The 27,678-nt window shown below is 45.9% G+C and overlaps 1 protein-coding gene and 1 long non-coding RNA gene across 2 annotated transcripts; both read right to left on the minus strand.

Annotated features, from left to right (window-relative positions):
• Positions 1-2,529: 2,529 nt before the first annotated feature.
• On the minus strand, positions 2,530-8,304 carry HEBP1 (heme binding protein 1). The gene is made up of 4 exons (XM_068401651.1): positions 8,195-8,304; positions 7,904-8,042; positions 6,202-6,382; positions 2,530-4,905 (listed from the first exon to the last, which is right to left on the minus strand). The coding sequence occupies exons 1-4, from the start codon at positions 8,270-8,272 to the stop codon at positions 4,734-4,736; spliced, it is 570 nt and encodes a 189-aa protein (XP_068257752.1). The 5' UTR covers positions 8,273-8,304; the 3' UTR covers positions 2,530-4,733.
• A 1,029-nt stretch (positions 8,305-9,333) lies between these two features.
• LOC137663944 (uncharacterized) lies at positions 9,334-20,909 on the minus strand. Its single transcript, XR_011048237.1, has 4 exons — positions 20,761-20,909; positions 14,716-14,853; positions 14,183-14,312; positions 9,334-12,091 (listed from the first exon to the last, which is right to left on the minus strand). It is a non-coding gene; the product is annotated as an uncharacterized lncRNA (long non-coding RNA).
• Positions 20,910-27,678: the final 6,769 nt, after the last annotated feature.

Here is a 27,678-nt window from a genome sequence, read left to right on the forward strand (position 1 = left end):
AAACCAGCCTGCTGTTGGCATAGGCACCAAGCAGAGACAGAGTAGCTACACTGGAAGTGTTTCATCCATTACTGTCAGAGAAGTCACTTTTACCACTGATCCTGCTCCAATAAATCACATTGCCAAGCAGTTTTATAGAGGCGTTATACATCCAAAGCTACTTATAGTCCCGTTAAAAGAGATGTATTTCTTTTTTAGCTCAGTGTGGCTGAAATGCTGTCACAGAAGAAACAGAGTCGCTGCTCAAAGTGCTATTGTAAAAGAGGTATTATTGTAATTACAGCAGGAGCAACGATGTGAGCTAGGAGGCACCATCTTCTTCCCTTGTCCCATGGCCTTCGGGTAGCTTTGCAAAGCTAAAAATTTGCTACCACAAGCACAATAGCTGCTCACGCACCCTTTGCCATGGTGATAGATGAAAATGGGGAAATAATGATGTTACTTCCCCGTTCACCATAAATCACCCATCCCCTCAAAGTGACTAGGGTATTATAAGTCTGGCCAGATTTATACAGACAAGTGAACCAATTAGCTCTTTTATAAATGCTGTCATCTCCTTAATGGAGTGTTAGATATATTTAGGCATGTGTCTACAAAAGAAAGTATTTCTTTCCGAAGCTAACAAAGCTCTCATTCTAGCAGACTTAAAACCTTGGTCTGCAAATGTTCGCCCTGTGGCTGTGTTCGCATTAGCAAGTTACTCAGCGATGGCAGAAGCCAACCGATAGATCAAAGCAGGGGGCCTGAGGGCACCAACATATACACTACATATATACATACACACGTACTTTTACACACATGCATATACATACATGTGTATGTACATACACACGTACATATATATAAATATATATGGTTTGCCACCGTTGAGGCCAGCGGGAAAACTCTGACAGATTATGTTACCGACAAGTAGAGTAGCTTAGCAGGCTGGTATAACCAGCACAGCTAAATTTACACAGCATGCATATAATTCCCATCAAGGTTATGCTTTTGAATTTGGCTCTGTTTAAATGTGGCCCTTTCTGTGATTGGCCCTATCGCCATCATACCACTGCTTTGCATAGCACTGGGAGGGACCTGCCCAGATGCTAATTAGCAGCAAGACCACTCCTGTCTCTGGGAGGCAGAGATAATTCCCAAGGCCATTACCACCCTGAGCCTGTCCAGCCCAGCATGCAGCGCGGGCAGCTGCGGGGATGCTCCACTGCACCGCTGAGTGAGGCAATGGGAGAGGGGCTCCGGGCAGCGATGCAGCCTTCGCTGCACACACCCACCACATCCCAACAACACAGCGAAGCAGCTGCCAAGAGCGCCAAGGTGCCTAAGCAAGAAGAAACATCCGCCTTCCAGTTTCCCCTGCATTGTCTTCTTAAATCCACACACAGCTGTTAACGACACAACGCCCTGTCAAATATCAGAAAAACAGGAAAATGTTCCCATTTCAGCATTTGCTTGAGACAGAAGAGGGCACTGCAGAGGCACAGAAGAGAAGCAAGGTCTCTAGGCAATCTGCTGCACTATTATCCCTTGGAGAACAAATACTGCAGGGGCAGAAAAAAAGCTTTTTTTTTTTTTAACATCAGTTCAGGAGTCAATTGTGTGTAACGGAGTGGTTGTGACCATGCTGGCCTCGGGTCAAAATCCAGAGAGCACACCTCTGACTCCTGGCCCCAGCACAAAGAGGTTACTGGAAACCCTCTAATGTCAATGGCGAGTTTGTCTGTCCAAACAAACATGCACTTGCAGTGACGGAGGCGTATCAAAAAGCTGGCTGACCCAGCTGCCTACGGAGCAGAGAGAAAACCTGCTGGAAATCCTCAGCCAAAGACTATTTATGCCTTTCCACATGCAAGGAACTCCTTGCCATAGGACAAAGGGATGCCACAGATAGTAAGTTTACCTTAAGTCTAAAAAGCAACTGGACAAATGCATGGGATAAAGTCAGACTGGGTCCACCAAGCACAGTAACAAAAATCCCAGAGCCACACTGTATTAGAGAAAGGGAAATATTTAGAGGAGGTACCAGCCCACAGTTGCACTGATCATGTAATCTGTCTCAGGTGTCCACTACTGCCCATCACTGGCAGCAGGGCACTGAGCTAGATGGACCTCAATGTGACAATATGTCTAACACTTCCAGATAGTAGGTCGCGTTGAAAATCAGTCATGAATATTTGCCTGAACACTGTCTGTGAACCCACACACAGGAATACACAAGTGAACTCACAATTTTCCTCAGGTGAGCGGGCCTGCTAATTTCTACATTAACGCACATACATCGGTCAAAGTGGCTAAAAGAAATGAAAAAGGAAATTACTCCATCAGCTCCCATCTCACACAGTCAGATAACGCAGGGCCACACCAGGATATCTAAAATAGCAATTTATTGGAAAAAGCATTATGACTATTTATAGATGCTGTGACACGATTAGTACCCCAAACAGAAAGACAAACCGGCAACCTAAAGTCTTTCAAATCAACAACTCCCACTGAGCTCACAACATCAATGATCAGCACAAGAATTGTAAATTGCAGTATTACTTATTTATTTATTTAAAAACTCTAGAAAATGCAGACAGAACACAGGCATCTTTGCTTGTACAGAAAAGGCAATTCGGTTTGCATAAGCTTTTGATATCAGTTAACACTGTTTATGAAACTGTACCCTGCCTACTGCATGCAAAAGGCCAGGGCTGCAGAGGCAGTGCCTACAGATGTGATTACCCTCTCTGTTAGATCAGAAGCTCTCGCTCTCCGTTCAGAAAGAGTGTATGCATGTTATGAAAAAAACAATGCTGCTGAGATGTGCAGCTCTGCCATACCAGGTTTATTATTGGTCTTCCTAACATCCGAGATTTCACAGGATATATTTTGAGAAATTTCAGGATTTTGATCATTGCAGGACATTCATCACTGGTAGCCAGAAAGGACTCTATCCACAGTCTACACACAAGTTCCAAAATGAACCCAGGAATGCATAAACCAGGCAGCACTGTGCCTCTCCATTCCTCACCCCACAAGTAAAAATAGTTTGGGACATGAATAGGTACCTTCGGATTCAGGGATGGCCCTAGAACGGCCTTTGCTCCTTACAAAACTCCAAAAGCCTCTTTGTCGGCCTTAATTTCCCTTTTGATTCCTCCTCCACTGCACTGCAATCACTAACTGCAGCCAAAGCTCTTCCCTTGTTTTTCTGAAAATTAAATGGTATCTGGTCTTGTTACCCATCCTGACCAGCTGCTTTTGCACACAGGTGACTGAAACTCTCTCATGAGGTCCACAGCATAGCTCCTACATGGCTCAGCAAGAGAGGAAAAGCAAGCACATCAGAACCTCAGGTTTTCTCCTTTTACTGCTGAGATTTGTTCTCGGAAAGCAGGCACATGTCAAACAGCTTGACCAGCCAGAACCTGAGATGCCATCTGACAACTGTCTCTTTCAGCTCCAGAGGGAAAATGGCTTTTGGAAATTGCCTGAATTTTTAGGCACTTAAGCACCAGAGGAGCACACTTCTTTTAGTGGAGGTAACAGAATTACACAGGCACCCACAGCAGCATGGTGTGCGAGTGTGTTCCCACTACAGGCATCCTGCTGCCTCCCTGGCAGAGCCAACAGCTAAAATGCTGGTTTGATGCCTAACAGTTAAACACTGCCGGTCTTCCTAAAACAACACCCACCCTTACTGTTGTATTTGAAGTTTCCAAAAGGCTACTCATTATTTGACGTAAATCCCCATTTTAAAGAACAGCCACGTTTTCCTCTTTCTTTAAAGACAGCTGCTCTGAGTAGCCCTTCAGAAATTAACACCATTTGAGAGGTTTTTTAAAGATCTGCATGCATGGTATTTCCACTAGATGCTCACTACTCTTCAAATGCACCCTCAGATCACAAGTAATAGGAGCTTGCTTTTTTTGCAGTCTGTATTTTTTTAATTCAATTAGATTACCACACACATTTCGGCTTTGGCCCTTGTGTAGACTAGTTTTAAAGAAATCTTATACACAAGTAACAGGAAGGTGATGAAATAATCTTGGGGTCTCCACATCACATTGTCCAGCTGATAGTTGAGACCAGGACATAACACACCCCAAAATGTCCCACCACAAACAGGACAGCTACAAACAGAAACTTTGATGTTCCTCTAAATGACATTTCTCAGTCAGACAACAGAGGCGTTGCTCTCCTGCACGCTATGAGACAATGTAAAGGATGCTTATTTTCACTGTGCTGTGTTGGTAGCGATGCCCATGTCCCTTTAGACTGCTTTGGGAACAGCACAGATAAAAGCAGCTTTTTACAGCTGCAGCAAGCTCAAGAAGATAAAAAAGTCCCTGTATGCACTTTTGTCATGTTCCCCTGCCCGCCTCAGGCGAGACTATTAAGTCTGCGAGCACTTGGACGTGACTCCTGTCAGGCACCAGTCTTGCTAATTAAGTGCTTTTGGCTGTCTCAGCATCGATCTCTGGGAGCAAGAGGGAGATAAAAGCAAGCCACCGAGAGATCATGAGAGTCTGTGTGGTTGAGGACTTGGTCCGGAACGAAGGAGCAGGATCATCACGGGGCTCTGCAGTGTTCTTCTAAAATGGTTGGTCCATAAAAGACCAAAGCATAGGTGTGGAGGGAGGAAAAGATAGTCTTCTGCCTCTGACAAATTGTTAGTTTATTTTGAAAAGGACAGGGACATAGCGTGGGGAGGTTATCAGTGCAAGCCAGCACCACTGGGAGCCAGATGCTCACTCTTTCACAAACCAGACCTCATTGCGTCGCCCATAAGGCTTCATAGGGGGGTCGTAACCATTGCACAAGTAGAAATCCTTGTGGTATGCAGCTTCACTCCCCAGAGCAGACTTCAGCTTGGCAGCATAGTTCACGTAATCCACCTCTTTGGCATAGCCACCAAACTGCCTGCGAAGAAACCAAACACAGAGATGCTGAGCAGTCCTGGCAGAGAACAGAAAGGAAGAGAGGGAGAACAATATATAGCCACAATATATTTATCCATGCATTTTGATCCAGGTCCTGCCAACATGCACTTGTGCAGGCACTGTTCTTTGTGAACCAGCACACTTTGTGATAGATTAAGTGTCAAGGGTTACACAGCCAGGGTGCAGTCGGCCGTTGGCAGACACCAAACAGACCCACATGTATCAGTCAACAGAATGGCCCTGCCCTTTGAACCAATGCCATATCAGAGGAATAGCTTCCTAGACTACGAAGTTATCTCCAAGTCTGCTCAGCCCTCAGTCCTTACACCAATGCTGTCAACAACCATGTTCATGGTGGTGTGCACAAGCATCTGCTGGGAGCCAGATCATGAAGGGAAGCGAAACTCTAGCTAGCCCAAGGAAAAAGGGGGGTGGGAACAGAGATGTCAGCAATTACAGTCCACAATACTATTTAAAAGCGGTGGGCTGGAATTGGTCCATTTTATGTTGACCTCCCACCAACAGGAACTGTTTCCACATCAGCCTGCACCTCACTGCCCTGCCTCAGGGCCAAAGTTCAAGATGAAACAGCCTGTTCTTGCAGAAGTGGCTCACGCCCGTAGCAAAGGCCAGGCAGCAGTCACAGGCAGGGAGGAGCCAGACAGTTCAGAGTCGGCCAAAATAGTTCAGGCAAGGAGGCAGGGGAACACCCAAGTGGCTAGAAACAGGGTGAAGAGCTTACTCATATTGTGATGCTAGTTTCACTCGAGCTTGTCAGTCAACAGCTGAAGACATTCAAAGCAATTTGAAGCAATGCAATGGCTGCCTGTTTCTACGATGGACTCTGGCATGAATCCATCTAAATGAGGCTTCAGCTGACACCTGTAGTTTGATGCAAACTCCACCAAAGGACATTCTTAATGACTAACTATCTTGATCCCAGTAAGTGGGGGAAACAATGGTTTTCAGAGATTAGTACTTCCATATTCACCCTCCCGTGCTCTTCACCTCCCCAGGTGAAACAAAAAGCCTTTCAGGGCTAACCTCTGCACTTGTTTTCCCAGTAAAAAAACCTCCATATTCCAAATGGGTGCAGCGTGACCAATGATAAGAAACACCATAAAACACCTGCCTTCAGTCTAGAAAGACCCCTCCATCTCCTTCTACCACATGCACCCCTTGTCCAGCAAGTCACCTGGTAAAACCAGCACTGCTCTTCAGAGCATGCTAGAGACCTGAGCACTGGGGACTGGAAATCCTAAGATGCGCTCCTTACGTGGAATAAATGGTCATCCCCTGTCTCTCTTCAATCTTAATGCTTTCATCGCTAGGACAAGGAGGGTTGTCTTGAAATTGGCTTGGGATCCGCAGAGAGACCTTCACTTTCTGCTGTAAGGACCCATCTTCAGCAGGAAAAGCAGTGATGGAGACAGGAGCAGTCATGCCCATTCCAACCCCTGAAAGAGACACACAGAAATTACTAAAGAAGTCTAGATTCGCAAGAACTCACAGCATTAACAGGATTCACAAAAGCTAATTTTAATTTAGGAAGGCTCCTCATCCTGAACTCCTTGCATTGTCAGTCGAGAGAGTGGGTAAAGCAGAAAAGCCACATTAGTTGTCTGCTTGGGCCAAACCTCTCTCTCCACTGACTACACAGGGACCCTGGCAGATGAGGGCCCCAGGTGATCTCTGAATGGCTTTTCATTAATAGTCCTGGTTTTGTGGCTCTCAGCTATGTATCTCATGCCCCTGAGACACTCTGTTCTTCTGACAAATGATCTCTAACACAACAGGGCCTATTGTTCTGGGTCAGTGGCACATTTAGATCTACCTCCGTATTTAAATCGTTATCACCCGCACTTAGCGATGAGATGACAGAAGTTTTCTCCTAAACCCTTCCAAATGCTTCCAGGCATCCTACAAGTCCAATGCCCCAAAACTCAGAGTTGTTCTGGGTTTCAGCAGGACTGCCTGTGCTGTCTACCACTCAAGGAACAGCACACTTCTTTTCTGCTCATTACTGCTGAGAGGTACCACATGGCACTGAAGTACATTTTTCTTCCCCCTTCTTTCAGCAGTAGGGAAACTCTAACCCTCAGGATCAGGCAGCCACAGAATCAGCTGAGATCAAGCCATCTTTCTCATTTATTTGTATGCTTTTATACCATACCTTCTCTGTGCCATGTTATAGAAGGTACCCCTTCTCCTACAGCAACAGTGATCATCACCTTTCCAAAACATGCTGCTCTAAATGCCATTTCCCTCTGCATCCAGCTCCTATGCCCATATGGACTATACAACTCCCTCCACCAGATGCCTGGGAAAGGTGTGAGAGAAAATGTACACGCTTCAGAACTACCCTGTGGTCTTCTCCTCCTGCTATGGATAATTACCGATGCACATACTTCAGTAGGTTGAGAATGAGAAGCAATCACCTGGAAGTACCACTATAAAACATTACGAGGAACCATTAAAAAACAAGCTCATTGTTCATTACCCTTTCATGAATAAAAATAGCCACAGTATATGATAAGATATCAAGGTCATAAAAGTTATTTCACTGCCTACAAGGGCACATCACAGAACCAAAGCGCCCCAGTTACCCTGGATCTCATCAGCTACTGCTCACCCAGGGAGCTGTGGTAAGCATACGTGTTGCCTGTCCTTACACTATCCCAGCTGCCAGGTAACCCATTCCTGCTTAAACAAACCCTTTTTGAGATTTTTACCCTGAAACACGGATGGGTTAGGAGTGGACTCATAGCATGACTTGGCTGGGCACACTTTGACCTGCAGCAATTTTATTTTTCCCAGTGAGGGGCCATCCCCATCACAAACCCTCGGTGCCAGGAACCACAAGTCAGGCAGGCCCACAGTGCCATCGCCTCCATCCATCCGACTTTCACAGAGCCTCTGCTAGCGGCAGTCAACTACAAACATCCACTAAGCCCCACGGGGCTGGGAGCACCTCTCACCCTTGTCGTTGGTTCCTCCGACATACTTGAGGAGCTTGAGCGCCCCCTCCTTCGAGGCTTCGTCGAAGGGCTTCCCTGCCACCTCCACCGCTGCGAAACGCCCGCCCTCGCACGCCCTCTCCTCGTAGCTGAGCTGCTCCTGGGAAGGAGATGGGGATGGAGAAGCGGCCACCCACCCGGTGTCCAGCGCTCCCGCAGGACACCCGCTCTCCCTCGCAGCGCCTTATCCGACCCGGCTGGCGCAGAAACCCCCCGGGGAAACAGAGCCCGGCCGCCCGCCTCGCCACCTACCTTCTCCCCCTTGCTCAGCACCCGGTAAGGCCATGCCTCCACCGTGCTCAGCAGGGAGTTCTTGATCATGCCCAGCATGGTGCTGCTCGGCTCGGCCCCGCTCGGCTCAGATCGGCCCCGCTCGGCTCGGCTCGGGCGAAGTGGGAGGGCCCGGCGGGAGCCCCTCCGCCTGCAGCGCGGCGCACCGCCTCCAGGGGGCGCCCAAGGGCCGCCTGCGCCGCGGCGGGGTGGGGCGGGGCCGGGTCAGCCGGGGTCGGTGGGACCTGGAGGGAGGTCGGGCCGCGGCGGGCGGTGGGAGCGGGAAGGCGGCGGCCCCGGGGGTGAAGTAACGGAGGACGCTGAAAAGTGTGAATAATAAGTGTAATAAAATGCGGGAGCATGTGGTATTCATCGGGGGGAGAGAGGAAATCTGGAGGAAATAAAATACGAGGAAGGGGAAGTACTGACAAAAGTGTGTAATGTATAGCGAGGGGGGCACAGCTCTCCTGAAACTGCAAAATCATAACGTTTATTATTATTATTTTTAAATAAACGGAACTAAAGGGAATCGCAGTTGTTGTTTTTAAGACAGTGAATTTGAGGCAGTGCTCTGTCTCTCTGGATGTTGTAAGCTTTAAGTAAGGGGTAGGTCTTAGAAGCCGATTGCGATATTTGCTCTCCCTCCGCATGCGTTCACAGCCCAACTGTCAACTCTTTGAAACTCCAGCCAGGTCCTTTCCCAGCAATACATGGAAATGAACACAACACGGGGCTTAGATGTGGCCTTTTATAGCTGGATATATTCATGTGCATGGAGGACTTGGGTCATTCATGATCACAAGTGGGTTTTAGTTCTATAAGCCGTGTCAAAGGACAAGTGCCAGGTAAAGAAAGTGGCTCGCCCTGGGTTGTTTAAGAAGTCGGTAGCTGAGGCAGGAATTAAAGGCCAGTCCCTGGGGGAGCCATGGATCAGACCAGCCTCCCCAGGCAGATTGGACTTCAGCTGGACTTCAGCCTCCTCAGACAGAAGGTGAGTGGCATGGAAGCAGGCTGATGCATAACTTTCCTATACTCTTAAAGAGCAAAAAAGAAAATGATAAAAGAAATGTGACATTAAAGCATTTCAATCTAGAGAGAGAGAGTGGTGCAAAAGCAAAGAAGTTAAAGCAGCTGGCCATGGTAATCTGATCAAACAGGCCATGTTCAGGTCAGGGAACAGGGCTGAGGCCTGACATGGACTTTCACAGAGTGAATGACAGGGGCTGCTATCAGTGGTGACAAGGCCACAGACCTAGTCATTTATTAACCATTTATATAATTTGTTTTATTCATTATGCAAGAAATTGGACAAATGTAATATACGTTGTGTGCTGCATATTTGTTCTCTTTTAAAACAAACTCTGAATTTCTCCATTGAGCTGAGGAGTTTTGTCAAAAATACCAACTTGCACATATCTGTATAGGAATACAAGGACTGGGTCAGACCAGAGGTCCATCTTGCCCAGCCCTCTCTCTCTGGCAGAAGCTGGTGGTGGACATCTAGGTAAAAAGTAAAAGCATGCAGTGATCTGGTCTGGCCTCCCACCTCAGCCACCTGTGACTGAGGGACTTCCCTAAGCCAGAAGTCTCAACTTTCTGTTTCACGTTGGATTTTATACAACTTCAAGTTGCCTGATAAAATGCTCATGTCTAAAATATGAACATGAAAGCAGACATTTATGATGTATTCTTCCTCTAGATAGGCCAAAGTGACCAGCAGTCCCTATAGCCCCAAGCAAAGTGTATAAAGCATCCCTTGGAGGGACCAGCAGCCTGTGCAATCATGCAGCTTATGCTACAGCACAGCCTAGTAGCTCTGAATGCAGAATAACAAGGAGGGGGCCTTTCCCTCGTGTTTTTCCTTGTAGTTTAGGTAAATATATTCTGGGATCAAAATACTCTACATTTCCTGAGAAATTATGACAACTTCACCAAAGGCACAACTGTATCTTTTCATCAGCCTTTTCACAGGCTTGATTTTTGCCTTGTCTAGCTAAGCAGCATTCCAAATTCCCAAACAAAAGCCAAGAAGAGACCTTCCAAGTTAGAGTTTTGTTATTTTCTGAAAACCTGAACTCAGATAATTTACATCTTGAAAATATTTATCAGATTGTCTCATACACTCCTCATACCTGCCCCACTAACTCCCAGGTCCCAGCCAAAATGCTGACTGTGTTACTACTTCTGGTTTGTTTTGGAAGATTTCATATGAAACTAGTTTTTCCTCTTTCTCTCTGGAGGTTATTGTAGTGTCACTGAATTTCTTTCCATAAACTCAGGCCTTGGGAATCCTTAAATTAGCTAGTCTGCATCTGCACTGTTTATGACTGGAGAGTGTTTGGAAAACAATTGTCATGCCAGCCTCCTCCACAACCATTTAGCCATAATCCGTTCTTTATTTTTGTTCTCATAAATTGCTTCATCCAGATCTTTAAATAAAAAGTTTATTTTCCTTTCTGACTCTCCTGCCTATGTTTCAACAGATTTCAGGGATGCAGTTGGCTGCCAGCACTGGATGGGAATCTCTGTGTTGGATTTACCTTTAGAGACCTGAAGGGCAAGCCCACTCTATCCTCTGTTCAGTGAATAATTTGATTTCTGCACTGGTTTTTATCACCAGTTTTATTGTCTGGAAGCCACAGGCAGAGACAAGCTAGAGGCAGGGTATTCTGGGTGCTACCTGAGGCACCGAAGTCCTTGAGGTACTTTTTCTACGGATCTGAATTGTGCTAAAGGATGTTGGGAAATGTCTGGAGATTTGTGCTTGCGGGTGGAGATGATACTCTGCAAATTAGACACGAATTGAATTATTTGTGAATTTGGGGACTGAACTGTCTCATAAGTTACTTTGGAAAATTCTTCTAAATACCTGTCTATGCCATTAGGTATCTAAATAGTTTTGACAAAACATCCCCTGGTTTCCAAGGGTCTCGGCAGAAGTCAATGTGAGTGCTGGAAATTCTGAACATATCTGAATAATAAGGTTTTGAGTGCCCAGTTCCAGGTAGCTAAAAAAAATCTCTTTGCAGAAGATAGATGTTCAGATTTGGTCCCTAGAATCTGACACATCTTCAGTCTTGAAACATGATGCACAGACCAAGGTTATCCAACCCTACCCACCCTCTGAACATGTGAATAGGGCATTCTTTGCACTGATGGAGAACAGGTTAAGGTTGTTAACAGGTTAAAACATAGCTTCTTCTCCCCCTCCCCGCCCAGCTGGAAGTGCCAAGCACTAATCTATCTTTCTGCATTCATCAGGCATTCAGTGCTTTTGAAGATCAAATTCCCCAGCTGTTTCAGATGGAGTGGTGTAAAAATAGGACAGAGAAAGAAATTCACCTGATCTTTATAGCACCAGCTTCCTCTGGTAAGCAGAAAGAATGACTGTATAGCCTGAAGGTATTCACACTCAAGGAGACTGAGCTTGTCAACTCATTCTGCTTGGGACACAAAACAGCTATCATTGAAGAACTGGGTCAGATTTCACCTGCTGACCTAGGTTTGAAAGGCAGCAACAAAATGCAGAAGTTCGGGTCTCCTTAGTCCAGCTGGCTTGTATGTGCTTTACTTCATTCTCTCTAGCTGTGTCCCACTGAGAAAGACTTAAGCAGATTAAAAAAAAAAATTCCCTTTTTTTTTTTTCTGGTATAGAATTAATTCCTCTGAGGTCTCCTGCGAGCATACAACCTTCTCCTATGGATTGGAAGTCTCCACAGCTGAGTATTTCCACGCCTCTGGCTCTGCAGAGCATTCATTCGGATGGGAAGGACAGTTTTGCTGATGACGTTGAGGCGTTCGTTCAGTTCTTCTAGCCTCTTCCTCATCGACTGGACTTCCCTCACAAGATTATCGACAGCCGCAGAGACAGGGCGGAGACTACAGAGAGAGTAATACAGGAGAGTAAGTCAGTGTGGGGAGTGTTCCTGAGCGTGCAACATTACTTTCCCATGGCCTTGTGTTTCTTGGAGGGGAAGGGCCTTCACGATGAAAGAGTTGCAAGCAACCATTAAAAGATGCTTCCAAAACCACCCTGCCCCTTGGGTGGTGGGAATTCATCTGAGATGCCCCCGTCTGAGCCCAGGAAACCATGAGGTTCAGGACCAACATAGGTGACACACTCTTTCCATTGTCACCAACGTGCAGCTGGCTCGTTGCAGAATGGCAGCTGGTTTATGAGGTACCAGAAGCACTTCACAGCACTCCTGCTTTAAGGGCAGAGATGAAAACCATCCTTCATGGCTGGAATCAGCAAGGGTAGAGAAGAGAGCAGCAATACGTGGGATTACCTGTGAGGACTTCCTGATAAAGGGCAGGCTGCTGCATGCCATGGAGCAGCTGTGATTGCACAGCCCCCTAGTTGCTCCAGGCTGTGCCTCTGCCTGAGCTGAGGGAGGGGAAGAGGCAGGTTTTATGTCAGGATTTGGCAAGGTGAGGGCTGCACTGATGCACCAGCATGCTTGGGGGTAACCCTGACCCTTCCCTTGGAGGGCATCCTCTCAGTCTTCCTTTGGGTGTTACAAAGCTCTGATGATCATTCTAATCTTACTTGATATTAATTAGTATTAATTAGCCTCGCTGTTAACCAGGAGCAGACATGGAGGTTGGGCCAGTGATTGCCATAGCTTACTGTCAGTCCTTAACACTTTTAATGGACCAGTCTGTGTCCTTACCAGCAGACTCTTAATTCAAAGCCCTATGCAGGAAATATGTTGAAGTGAAAGCTGGAGAGGGATTTTTTATGAAGGCTTGTAGTGATAGGACAAGGGGTAATGGTTTTAAACTGAAAGAGGGTAGATTTAGATTAGATATTAGGAAGAAATTCTTCACTATGAGGGTGGTGAGACACTGGAACAGGTTGCCCAGAGAAGTTGTGGCTGCCCCTTCCCTGGCAGTGTTTAAAGCCAGGTTGGATGGGGCTTTGAGCAACCTGTTCTAGTGGAAAGGTGTCCCTGCCCATGGCAGGGGGGTTGGAACTAGATGATCTTTAAGGTCTCTTCCAACGCCAACCATTCTATGATTCTATGAATAGTCTCATTACATCTCCCTGGAAAGTTAGAGCTTTCCAAATACATGACTTAATATCGGCCCTGATAACCTTAGGCACCAATGAATTTCAGCACTGGCAGTGTGAAAGTTATGATGAATTCTGTGCTATTAACAACAGCCACAGTGCAGCCAGGGAGAAATCCACTTGATGCCAAAGGCCAACACATAATCTATCAACTATATCCTCCTGAAACCCTAATTTGTACAGATATTGTGTGACCTTCTGACTAGTGGCATTTTATTCTTCTAGCCTTTCCTCCTCAACTGGTTCAATGCCTAGCAGTTGCAGACAGATTTTTTTTTCTTTTTCCTAAAGAGAAAGCTGAGTTATGGAAGAGGGCCACTTGCTTTATGAACAATTCTGATTTAAGTTTATTAAGTTTCTAGTAATTCCCAGTATTCCCTTCTCCTCTCTCTTTTTCATTGCCTTTCCCACTCTATTTCTGGAAATATGAGATGGAAGTAAATTTTGTGAGTGTGCCCAATCATTAATATTTCCTGCAGTGCAAAGGGCGAAATATAAGAACATGGACTAGTGAATAACTTTCTCAGATCTGGGTGTTACAGAGACTGAAACAAAAAACATCACAGGCCAAATCAGCTTCTTCTCCCTGCCCTGTGGCCAAGTCCATGTGTGGATTTGTAGCACGATTCATTTTTACAGCATGTTCTCACAGGAGTGAGGCGCTGAGGACAGCCTACATTTTCTTTAGGACAATTATTATAATACAGTCATGGCAATTAGGAATATTTCACAATAAATAGTCAGCAGAATATTCAGTTTACTAGGGTAATTAGAGCTGCTAGCACAACAGATACTGAGATAGTGGGATTCATCTCCCCGCGTAAAGAAGAGGAATCCCACTCAAGGAAGGACAACCAAGAGAGGACAGAATCCCACCTCCAGATGAAGGGAATTACCTGGAGAACTCAGGCAATAAAGCATTTGGGTTGTTCAGCAGGGTGTGCTTCATTTGCCAGAAGATCCCGTTTCCCCATTTCTCAAGTGTTTGAGTAATGCTGTTAATGCCTTCTATGTTGACCTTGTCAGCTAGGTTAGCAGGACATCCGTGGAAGAGAGGAAAATAAATGTGACAGAACAAGAAAATATGAGCCAGTGGTCTGACTTTGGTTCCACTCCCCATCACTTGAACTGAGTCACAATGAAATGCCAAATATTAAACATATGGAGGATCTAAATTAAAAGCAGGTAACTCTCCCTCACAGTGTAATTCTCTGCCTTTAGATGCCCAAGTATTCTGCTGTCACTGGATACCCCACCTGATTATTTCTAAAACCATTTTCTCTCCAGAAATCTCAACAGCTACCCAGGAATCAAAAAAGAGCGCTCATGAATAAGCACCATGTGTCTCACTCCAAGGACAAAATAGGTAAATTTTCAGCTCTGAGTTACTGAACACCTCCCAGGCTGACCCACCACCACCACTTCTTACCACCTTCTCTGTAGTTCCATTTCTGATGCTGGTCCAGAAAGTCCTCCTGGGATTTACTGCAGGGCAAGAGGACGAAGAAGAGGAAAAGAAGAAGAGTCACCATGATGGCTGTTTGTAGGATCCTGACTTCCCCCTGTTCTGTGGAGACAAAAAATCTTGCTAACTGCTTTATTTCTCTCTTTCCTCTTTCTCTACCTCCCACCTGTCACCCCAACACCAAATTTCTCTCTGATGATGTATTTCTTCAAAATGTTGTTGAAGTTGCTCAGCCTAGCTTTTACAAAAGCATAGGGACTGTTCTTTTTCACAAATACAAACCTCATTACTTTTTTTTCAAGCCATTGAGTGGCACAGAGATGCTTCATCAACTGGCAGCATCTAGGAAAGTAGCTTTGCTTCTTATGTAGCCATTTCTAGAGCGACCCTGAGGAGAAGGACTTCAGGGTGTTGGTTGATGAGAAGCTCAACATGAACCGGCAATGTGCGCTTGCAGCCCAGAAAGCCAACTGTATCCTGGGCTGCATCAAAAGAAGCGTGGCCAGCAAGTTGAGGGAGGTGATTCTCCTCCTCTACTCAGCTCTTGTGAGATCCCACCTGAACTACCTGAAAGGAGGCTGTAGCAGGGTGAGGGTCGGCCTCTTCTCCCAGGCAACTAGCAACAGGACTAAAGGACATAGCCTCAAGCTGCGCCAGGGGAGGTTCAGGTTAGAGATTAGGAAAAATTTCTTCACAGAAAGGGTTATTAGGCATTGGAATGGGCTACCCAGGGAGGTGGTGGAGTCACAGTCCCTGGAGGTGTTTAAGAAAAGACTAGATGTGGCACTTAGTGCCATGGTCTAGTTGACACAGTGGTGTTAGATCAAAGGTTGGACTCGATGATCCCAGAGGTCTCTTCCAACCTAGTTGATTATGTCATTCTGTGATTCTGTGAGTACTGCATCCAGTTCTGGGGCCCCCGACGTAAGAAAGACATGGACCGGTTGGAGCGATTCCAGAGAAGGGCCATGAAGATGATCAGTGGGCTGGAGCACCTCTCCTATGAAGAGAGGCTGAGAGAGTTGGGGTTGTTCAGCCTGGAGAAGAGAAGGCTCTGGGAAGACCTTACAGAAGCCTTCCAGAACCTGAAGGGGGCCTACAGGAAAGCTGGAGAGGGACTTTTTACAAGGGCATGTAGTGATAGGATGAGGGGTAATGATTTTAAACTGAAAGAGGGTAGCTTTAGATTAGATATTAGGAAGAAATTCTTTACTGTGAGGGTGGTGAGACACTGGAACAGGTTGCCCAGAGAAGCTGTGGCTGTCCCCTCCCTGGCAGTGTTTAAGGCCAGGTTGGATGGGGCATTGAGCAACCTGGTCTAGTGGAAGGTTTCCCTGCCCACAGCAGGGGGTTTGGAACTAGATGATCTTTAAGGTCCCTTCCAACCCAAACCATTCTGTGATTCTATGATTTTGTGATTCTGTAAGTCTATGCTTCTATGTTGCGATAGCACCTTTTAGCTATAAATGTTCTATCAATGTCAAGAGGAGGTACTATGAGGTACAGAACTAACTGCATCCCCACTTTGCAACTAGGGAAAGCAAGCTTCAAACCAGTGAAGCACTTCATCAAAGATTTAATAGAGGCTACAATAAAAAATTGTTATTTTTGATCTCATCCACTAACCCGTGGCAATAACTGAGATGCTGCCCAGTGATGGAGTCTCAAAGGCAACCCCAGCCTCCATGTACTGTCTCACCACCTTGCCCTGGTGTGAGAGAGTCAGTTCATCCTGAGCAAATCTTCAGAGTAAGCAAGACAGGTATATGAACTGATGTGAGCATTTACTTAAGCTCCTTGTCTTCTTTCGAGTTTACCATCATTCCCAAGCCAGTGGAAGTCAATCCTAACCTACAGGCCCTCCTGGACAAGTACCATCTCTAAATGTAAGAGGATAGGTCAGTCTCTCCACAGCTTACTCATGCTAATTTGTTATTCTGTCTTAATTAAGTAGTCCCTCTGTGTTGACTCGGATATTTTTATTTTTTTTAAATGTCATGAACAGCTGTTCTGGTAGAAACTGGCTGGAAATATCAATTATGCACACATTGCACATAGCAAATAGAAAAAAGCATGGGTTTTAGTGATGATTTCAGTCAGCTGTAGTCATAGTGATGGAGGGGCTTATATGAGGAGTAGGCACATTCAGAAAATCGAAATTACTCCCCTGTTCAGGTATATGCATCAAAAGTCTAAAACCTCACTGCAAAATATGAGGACATTAAATTGCTTTTTGAATGTCATATAACCCTTATCTAACCACCTGGGAAGAATTCAGCCACCTCAAAACCTACTAGAAGCTGAAGCAGATAAAGCAGTACCTAAATAAATCCTTTTACTTTGTGCCTTTCTTACATTCAATCACTAGTGTATTTTAATAGCAACGGCATTTATTTTTCCATATATTTAAAATAGCAGTATGAATATAACCGTACTGATGAAAAATGCCATGCTACTTTAAAAATATTGCTTTCCACCTGTCAGGATGTATTTTGTACTCAGCATTCTTCTTCTAATGGCAGTATTCATTTAAAGGGAAAAAATAAATTACCTTCTTCCTATCTTGCACATACATACACCTCTTCTTCTCTCCAACTCAGAGCTGCCAAAATGAAGATCTCTAAAGAGGTTTGATGATATCACTGAGGCACATAATGAAAAGGTTTTCGTGGACCTTCTTGAACCTACTTGCATTGACACTACAGTTCCTCTGCCTCTGCATTTCCAGATAAATACTCCAGCCTTTAAACCATTTTTTTTCTCTTTCTTTTGATGACTATGCATTTCACATGCCTTTTTAATCTCCCCAATGGGAAAGGACTTACCAGACGCCAAGGTCTCTAATTGTAAATGATTTGAAAATCATTTACATCAAGGAGGCAGTGTGGCTTCCCAGCTCATTTTAAAACATCCTGAAAAGACTGTCCATTCCTTACCCTTTCTACCTCCCACCTGTTTCAATACCCCAGGGCTGGGATACTTTGATCTTTCTGTATTTGTTAAAGGAAAGGTGGTGATAAATTCTACCTACATCTGATACTGAAAATCCATCCTACTTGATCTCAAACTCTTTAAAACATCAGGTGTCCAAATGAATCACAGGACCTACACGCTCTATTTGCAGGTCCCCTCACAGACCAGTTTCTTTGTAGCTTTGCTCCCTGCATTCCTGAGGGCCTATTGTAATTTATTATCATAGTAAACATGAGGTTATAATCATCTTTGAGATAGATTCCTGTATCTCAGACAGGAACTTACACAGAAACTGAGCAACCTTCCCTCTCTTAGGTGGAATTGTAGAAGGCAAATGGATATTCGCTGACCAGGTTTCTGGCAGAAAAAAATCTGCAGAGTCATCTGTAATAGGAACCAGATCCCAAGCCTGTTGCAAATATGTCTTCAGATCTGTTGCAGTGTCGCACTGGAAAATACTGTCAGAGTAAAACACAAATTGACAAGCAGGGAAAACTTTCTTACATCCTCGGATGAAAGCACTTTTCTAAGTCCAGAGAATGACAATAATAACATAGTACCTTTGTTACTGTTACTATTAATTGCAATAATATGGCATGCTGTCTGTCAGAAAATTACATCATATTCTGCCCTTGGAGCAGGGTAGGCTCAGTGATTCACCGACAGTCCCTTCATCTGCAAGCAGTGAAGACAGACATACTTGTCTCATTATTAAACAATATTTTTTTACTTCTTTTAACCTCTCAATTCCTCGCTCTGACATGATAAAAGAGCTCTGCTAGCTCAATACCCTGAGCACAGCCCTGCCAGGATCAGCAGTTGTGCCTGAATCCCTGCCCCAAAGCAAGGAGTGCTGCCAGGATTTAAACTCTCATCTCTGTCCCTCTCCCATTCACCCTTTCTGTTTCTCGCTGCTCCAGTATACTCCATTTCACACAGTGGGGAATGACAACAGAGCACTGAGATTTCACTGGTACCTGCCCCAGATTTTGACACACTAAGCAAAAACAGGTCATGGCTTGAGTTCACTATTGCCCGTGGGTTGTGCTGTCTGCTAGGAGATGGTTGAATTGCTGGGCTTATCCTCCCCCAGAGCCAAACACAGCTTCATTCCAGAGAGCCCTATCTCCCCTGAGCCCTGAGGAGAACACGCTGTTCCCATTGCAGACATGTGAGTCGTCACATTACGACTCAGAGCTTGCCTGCCCCTTGTATACCAAGAGGGCTTGAAACCTTTCCCTGCACTTCTGGCTGCTCTAAACACATACACTCTCCTGATGCCATGCAGGAGCATCCTGGTGTGTTAGCTCAAGCCCATGCTTGCTTTCAGAGGAGGCTTTTGTTTATTAGAGTTAGCAATCACTGTAGCGATACCTAAAATGAAGGATTTCTTGCTGCAATATTGGACTGCAAGTGAATTAGCTTTGTGGTTTTCATTTGAGACCCGTTCTCCTCTCATAATTTTCCCAAGTTCCTTTTGAGCTACTTTGAAACTGAAGCTGAAGAGTGATATTGGGTTTTGGGTTATTTGCAGAGAAATAAAATATACTTTTAAATGAATCAAGGAGTTTGATCTCAGGTAAATCATAAATACATAAAACGTAGCTCACACTCCAATGGTAATGGATATTTAAACGTCAAAGTAAGTTTAAGATTCTCAATTTTGTAAAGGATCTCAATAGATAATAAAGGTATTTTTGCAGACTAATAGAATTTCTCTATCTTTATTAACCTATGCAGAATTTTAAGAATATTTTAAGGTTATATTACTTACACACACCCAACTAAAATGTTCTATGTATAAAGTCAAAGAAGGTTTAGGTGCTATAAGCCACAGCTTCACATTAAAAAAACATATAGTAGTTGCACACAATTTCTCAATTAATGCCAGTTCTGCCAAAGCTCCCAGGCTGGGATCCTGAAAAGACTCTGAGCTTTTAGAGGAGAAAGCTGCCAAGACTGTGAGTCCAGAATAATCAAAGAATTTGCAAGCTCTACATGCAAACCGGATGGCATTTGTTAGCTCTCCAAGCAAAAAAAAATCAGAGTAATATAAACATTAGCATATGCTTGTACTATTATGTAATGGTGGAAAGATCAAGGAAAATGCCAAAAGCAATTTTAAAAATTGGATCCTACAATATTAACCCAGCCACAGTGGTACAGCTAGAATATCACCTGTTTCAGAAGTCTGTGTTAAAAATCTATTGTAATGTATTATTCTTTGGTTTATACATGTGTGGGTATAATGCTATATGTTGGTACATACGCACAGCCAGCTTTGGGTTATGTAGGAATAACAATATCTTGACTTTTTCAAGTTTGGCAATATATGGTGCTTTTGCATATAATTAAGAATTACACTGCTCATTTTCTACCTGGATGTTGTGTGAAAGCAAAGAGCATCATCTGAGTCCCTCCAATAGCCTGACCATCTTGCTGAACAAAGGGATCTGATTGACAGCCCTGATGACTGACTGCTAGGGTGATGCTGTTGCCAGCAGGCAGGCATAATAATGCTAAAGAAGGAAAAAGACTCCACCCATCCAGGTGCAAAGCACACATCTACTGTGAATCATAACATTAGTAAAGTACTGTTGGTTTTGAGGAGGTAATATACACCTGCTGCCTCTTCTCCAGGTGTACCTGCTTTTTCAGGATATGCCTTGTCTCCATCTCGCTCTCATTTAGAGCGTGGTGCTCCCTCTTAAGAAGTTTACCCTCTCTCCCTGGATAGGCACCCACAGACCTTGCACTCGTCTTGTCTGGCTGTCTCTAAGGGTTTGCTCACTCTTCCTTTCTCCCTCCTTCCTTCTCTCTGCACACCCTTGTTCTCTGGAAATGTAGGCAGCAATCCTCCAACCTCCAAGTCTGTGCCAGTCTGCACACATTCCCTCCTCTCTTGCTCTTCCCACAAGTGCCTTTAGAGTCCCTCAACCCAACAAGCTCTTTCCAAGGTGCATGGATGTGTCTTCTCCAGAGGAAGAAACAAAACATTCCTGGGAAAGAAAGCAGAGAATTGCATACGAGAGTTACCTGTGCTCTTGAGGCCAGTCCTTCTGTGATGAGGCTTCCAAATCTCTGCCTCCTTGCTCCTCTTCTCCTCACTAAGCCCTCTGCATTTCAGCTTGCAATGAGTGACGTGTCCCTCTTCATTTCCCCGCTCTCTGTGTCTCCACAGTCTTTCCGTGGAACCTCCTCCAGCTGTACCTCTCCCACCCCTCCCTCCCACTCCTGCAAGCTAGCCATCTCCCCCCACACATGGGAGCCTTATGGGAAGGAAAGCCTGGGTGATGGAGCCCCTCTTGAAAGCAGCTCCGTCTGCAAGGACACCCGTATATCATTGCCCCTGGCTCTTTTGGTCAGCTCTCAACCGCTGGCTCTCTGGCACAGCTGTACAACTTCTCTTACTAGTCACAGTTTCCACTATGCAGTGCTTCTCTCTGTCTGCTTGAACCCTCCAGCCATCCAGCCATAAATTTGTTCACCGTGTTGTTCCTGCCTTTTAACAAACACGCCAATTAAGTCCCTGCTGATTAGTTCATTCCTGATATGCTCTGCCAAATCTATTTCTGGTGGAATAAACAAGGAGGGATGAATCGGCAGCAGCGTTGTTATTTTTTTTCCCCGCCCCCGTCCCCCAGGTCCATGCCTGCCAAATCAAACAGGCTCAGGTCTGGTCAGTACTCGATAAAGAGAATTCCAAAGGAACGCAAGGTGTTAAAGGGATGATTTTTGTGAAGCAGGAGGTGGACCCCCAACTCCAGTCCTGTGTCCGTGTCAGACTGACATTTTGCTGCGATTTGAGAGGATGTGCAGCCGCCACAGCCCGAAGCTGCACAATTGCAGCACACTCAGGCGTATGACTAGACCCATGGCACTGCTTGTGAGTGCCTTGGCCAAATCTGCATTCTTCCTGATATTACTTGTCCAGTATCAGCTGGCAACAACACCCTCTCTGTTTCCTGACCAGCCTATTCCTATTTAACTCCATTTTCCACAGCCAAAACGTCTGCACTCAGCAGTGAGAAAAAAGATGCTTTTTCTCACAGGGCGAAGGACTGTCCAGCCACTCAGAATAAAAGTAAACACCCAAAAGTAAGGAACCAAAGGATATGTGCAAATGTTATAGACAGAGCAGTTACAAATGCAGTATTATGATTGCAACAGAGTGATGCTGGTGAGAAGGTGAGGAGCCGATTGGGAGGAAAGCTGAGTGGCATCCTTCTAAGCACAGTCCATAACATCAGCCAGCACTATCATTTAGTCAGCCACTTAAATCCACTCAAGAGAGAGGTCCAGCCAGGACCACACTCAGGGGTATCTGCTTCTCTGAGACCAGAAGTATGTGGTTTTGGCTGCTCCTGCTCCCCTAATCCCACTGTCTCTCTGGCAGGGAAATTTCTGAGAAGACCACCTTGTTTATGGAGCCTTGCCACTGAAACAGCACAACACTCATTTGCAAAGTTATAAAACACCAGTTTTCAAAGAGCAGCCCATAATATGTAGGCTTAACACAGACCAGCCTCCGGGAGAACTGGAAACCTATTTTTTCAGGGCTTAAACAAGCAAACAAAATGTCCAGGCAACAGGCAAATAACCCAAACAGTCATCTGTCTCCAGCTGTTCCCCATTCAGCATACAGCAAACACACTCCTGTTACACTGCCATTGCAACTCCCTGTGAAGAGGAAACGAATTGCTGACGGTCAGCGTGGGATGGGGTCACTGGGTGGAAAAATGCTCCAAGCAAGAAGCTGTCCACGGCATGGCACAGAGACACCAGCCAAGCAAACCTCATGGGGAAACCCACACAGGCACAGCAATGCACTCCCAAAACCCCAGTCCAAATCCAACCTGTGCTGGTGAAGGGTCACAGTGTGCCCGATGTCCTGGTCTCATGCTGGTGGCGTGCTACCTCAGCACGGCTCTCAGCAGGCAGGAGTGTGTATCACAGAAATTCCCCATTCCCTGTCCCTCCTTGGGGATTAGTGGGGGAGGCAGGACAGGAGGGAGCTGTAGCACTCCCCTGTCCTCTGCCTGCTACCATCCACATTCCCAGAGATGTGAAAGGAGCACTGCCCAGCCCACCGTCACCACCGTGGCTGCATTCAGATAGGGATACCCAGCGCCCATGTGCCATCACTGTACCACACTAAGCAGAGACTGGGAACTTTAACACAACCAACTTATAAGAAACTCCCTTTTTTTTGTTGCCGCATTTCTTTGACTGTGTTGTAAGAAACTGCAGGGTGTTTGATCTGCTCTCCTGCATGAGGACTGCTGCTTGCAGTCAGTTTTCTAAACTTGAGTAGCCTCAGCATGAAGCTTGCTTGTGATATGCAAACTGGCTATTGCAAGTGTCTGTCTGTGGGTCTCTCAGGACACACAAGAGCTCCAAGACAGCAAAATCCCTCTGGCAAGAACAACATTTGCAGAAACATTTGTTGTCATTTCCCCAGACCCTGGTTCAGCCTGCAGCCTTTGGGCGGGTGCAGATTTATCAAGGTGAGGACAAAAGGGGCTCAAACCCTCCCTGTAACCCCCTGTGCCTTGCTGGGTGTTTGTGCCCTGGGCCATGTGGGAGAGCAGCAGCTGTGAGGGTCTCCCCAGTGCTGCCGCTTTTGTCTGGCCCTGGCTGCCACACACACCCTGAGCCAAAATACTCTCAGAGTGCAAAAACTGGGTGCCATGAGTGAGATGGAGTCGCAAAGGAATTCCTGACGTTCCCCAGGGACCAGAAGGCAGGCTGGCTCTGAGATGTTAACAGCTGTAGGGCTGGAGACCTTTTAAAAGTCCACATGTGAGCCACCAGGGATTTCAATAAAGCTCTGAAGTGCCACAGATGCTCCTGTGCAATTTCTGGGAGCATCCATCTTTGGAGCCGCCCCAGGGACAGCTGGCCACTGCTGGACTTGAACTTGCCTCAGCCCTGCACACGAGCCAGAAAGCAGCCTGCCTGAAACAGCTCCTCTCCCCAGCCTGGCTTATGGGGCCAGACACCTCCACCACTGCTGTGCCCGTTCTCCTGCCTGCCCCTGTGCAAACCACAGCTGCTTTGAGGTCTCACCCAGCAGATACAGCCACTTCTCTCTCAGATTAGATCAAGGCATGTGCTGAGAACCTGTGAAGCGTTGCTCTCTTCATACCTGCCTTGGACTGCTGCAAATCAGTGAGCAAAATGTCTCTGCTGCATGATGCTTCCTCCCAGCTGGGATGCCTGCATGTCACTGCTTCAGGCACAGGCACCTGCAACAGGACTCAGACCACCCGTGGCATCACCATGAGCTCATGCGGGGAGGCAAGGCCATCAGAGGAAGCCACAAAGAACAGCAGGGGACACAGGTCTGGCACTGAGAGCCTACACAGCACTTCATAGCATGCATTGACCCGGTATTGTCAGACACAACTGGTTAGAGGGTAGAGGGTAAATCCCAGGGGCACATTGAGATGTATGCTTGGTGCTGGGTAGTTTGCAGGATTTTGCAGCAGATGCTGCCTCCCCTTGAGCAAAACATATCCCCTTAGTATCTACCCTTTCCTTCTCTTAATTTATTGCTTCTCCATTTCACACAACACTGAGTACTTCCCTCCGGGCTGTCAACCACAGGACTCCCAGCATCAGCAGAACAACACTGAGACTGGAAGAGTCTCTAGAGATGGACTCGTCAGGAGTTTGGTTCGGGCAGCCCCCCACAGGAACTCCTTTGACTAACACACCCCATGCCTGCCCCTGAGATGGCACGTGGGCACACCACATAGCCTTGGGGCTGCACAGCTGAGACCTTTGCACAGCTCTGACCATCTTTTGGCCTTTTCTCGTGCTGGGATGAACACAGGGCTGGCAATGGTTTTACTCCCTGGGTTCATTAGAAACTCTACCATCATCTACACTACTTAAAATTGCCTGAAGTGCACCTGCTGTAGGAACCTGGAGTGTTTTGCACCTGCTAGAATCGTTGTTGACACTTTTCCTGGTTTTACTTGCTTTTATCATTTATCCCTGTTAGCCTTCACTGCTTGATTGCATTTTATTTTGTTGTTTGAACAAGCATTTCATATTCATTGCAGTATCTACTCCTGTGCGAGTCCTCTGTCATGGAGAGACTCAGCCAGGCACAGGAGGAAAGAAGATGGTGCTCCTGGCCCTGTCCATGTAGCCATGCAAAGGAGAAGGGTGGGATGAGAAGACAGGTAGAAGCATTAGCTTAGCGCTAACAGGAGTGCAAAGATGCAGGTTATTTCTTCCCTTTGGACACCTGGAGGAAGGGACAACTGGAAATAGCTCCTGTCCCAGCAGCTCATTGGAAGGCAATTGCCCCTCTGATCTTACGGCAGAACTGCATGTGAAATCACTCCATTGTGCAGCTCTGCCAGAGTGATCTGCTCTAGCCTGAGGACCTTTGATAGCAGTGTTTAATGTGGGTCCTTTTGGTATCAAGGAGCAACCAGAGGTTCTTGTGCAGGCAGGCTGGAAACGGCTGTAATTTCTGGCAGAAAGGTGGCAAGACACAAGGCAGTGGGGTGTGGGACCTCCTCAGTTAACCCTGCCCAGCTGCAGCCCAACCCAAACCTCTTCCTCCACTTGTTTGCATTAGGCCCATCCTTTACTAAGTGATTTGAAGCTGTACAAGAGGAATCACCATACAAAAAGGGCAGCGCTTTTCTCTTGTGGGACATTCAGTGTAGGTCCAGTGGCTAAAGTGGAAGAGAACTGAACAAACTGATTGCAAGGGAGGAGGGGTGTTAACGCATGGCCTGTCCCAGAAAGAAAGAAAGGAAGGGAAAAAGAGAAGATAGCTGTAGCCTGGGTGGAGGGCCAGAGTGCGTTATCTGGGATTTCTGGACAAGGCAGCTGTCCCCACATATTTTGTTCCTGCTGCTGTTCAAGGAGTAGCAGCAAGATGTTACCAAAAGGAGTGACACTTAAAAGGTTTCCTTATGGTGTGTCCCACCATTTTTGAGCCAAGTGCAAAGTCTTCTGCACTGGCCCTGTCAGGTGGACCCTGGATATCACTACAGTTTCTGTAGGTAAGGTGAATATTGCGTACCCGTATAGTGACTCCAACACACCGTCATTTCAAAGGGCATGGGTCAGGTCAGAAATCAGACATCCAGCAAGGCACAGCAAATTTACCTCAGGCAGGATCTTCACCCTACACAGGACTGCAGGTGTCAGTGTGGGCAGAGAGGGCTTGCACAGGCTTCACACTGATAAGGGGCTGGTGGGTGCGTATTTTCATGCTTTTGGGCTTATAACATTTTTCTAAACGGTCACACTGCCAACCTAAAGATCTCGGACTTCCAAGCTTAACCTCAAGTATCTCATTTTTCAGCATCTAGCTTCTTCAAGCTCCTTTGGAAAAAATAAATAAAATGAACAGCAGCATTCACATAAATGAATGATTTATTTGCAACTTCAGTTTTATTTTCAAAGCTTTTTGATTGATATTAGTACACTTGACAGGTCCAATTTATATGCAAATCAGCTTACATTCACAATGTAAAGAAGGAAAACTTCATTTCTCATGCTTTGCAAATCATTACGCCCTCTGAACACCTTGCTTAGCCATACATTCCTCAAAAGCATCAGTTTTCACCACAAATCACTTGTCCTTGCTATCCATTAGCCTCACAGACATCTCAGGGCTTGGGGAACGAGCCATTTTTGTGGGGATGCATGATATTAAGAGTGGGCTATGCTGTACCGCAAACATACAAGCACTGTAAACTATGGGCTCTTGCAGTGTATGTGTGTGTGCGCCAGATGTTAGAAGATCACAAATGAGGACACCAGTTTTTCCAGTTCCCACTTCTGGCTGTTTTCTGCCGTACCTTTGCTCCCAGCTCTAACTGGTGCCAGAAGCATTTTCTTAGAAAGAGCCGCTCTGCTGGACAGCTCTTGTCCCTATGTATCACAGGCTTTGCTAACCGAGACTTGAAAAAGATCCAGGATCTCTCCCGTAAATATTTACATAGATACAGGATCGTCACGGCTCTTAAATCAAAAAGTGGAGGAGGGGAAATGACATATGGAACAGAAAGACTGTATTCAGAAAGACCTGGAAGGGAAAGAAAAATAATGACTCTGATGGCTTCTCCAGAGTTTGCCACCTGGGACTGCCCCCGCCAGTGCTGTATTCTCAGGAAGGTCCTGATCTGAAGCCTGATGACATCAATGGAAAAAATTCCTCTGGTACCAAAAGGTTTTGGATCAGAACTACTCTCTTTCCCATTTGTAGCTGAAAAAAAAATTTCTCTTCACCAGCTAGACCACTTGGTGTCTCTCTTCTGCTCCTTCTTTATTGTTATTATTTAAGGAGTTTCAGGACAGATCTGGACAGGAAATGGTAAGTACATTATTTGCAGGAACAGTGCCTGAAACAGGGGAAAGCAACAGCAGCAGCAGATGCTGAGGAAACATGATGCGTTCTTTAGCCAATCGGAGTATCTTTTGATGTATTTAGCCAATACTCCTTTCTCTTCTTTTGTGACAAAGGAGTCAGCCTTTAGAGTTCTCACACAAATCATGGCTTGAAGAAGTGGTGGTGTTAGATGGCCTGTGCACGGGCCTGGGAATCCAGAAGCTGGAGCCTTGTGGCTTTGGGGAAGCCACAAAACCCTCCTTGCTCAACTTCTCCATCACGGGAAAGGGAGAGTTCACTTGTTCACTAACCTCGGAAGGCTGTGGTAAAGATCGAGGACAGCTTGGGAGAACGCCCTGGTGGTCTTTTGTAATTACGCAAAAAAAAACGTTGCAAAATAAAACAAAACCAACAAATAAGATTTTTTCCAACCGAAAACTTCCCAAGAATGAAGGCATATATTTATACCAGAACAACTTAAAGGACTGGCACTTGCTGTGTAAACCACTTAGGACAACAAGCATATTTTTGCATGTGTCTGTGCCCAGCAGTCATGCAGGCTGTAGAAATCTGGGCTGTCCTTGGTCACG

The sequence above is a fragment of the Nyctibius grandis genome, chromosome 5, assembly GCF_013368605.1.
Source record: "Nyctibius grandis isolate bNycGra1 chromosome 5, bNycGra1.pri, whole genome shotgun sequence".
Lineage (NCBI taxonomy): Eukaryota > Metazoa > Chordata > Aves > Nyctibiiformes > Nyctibiidae > Nyctibius > Nyctibius grandis.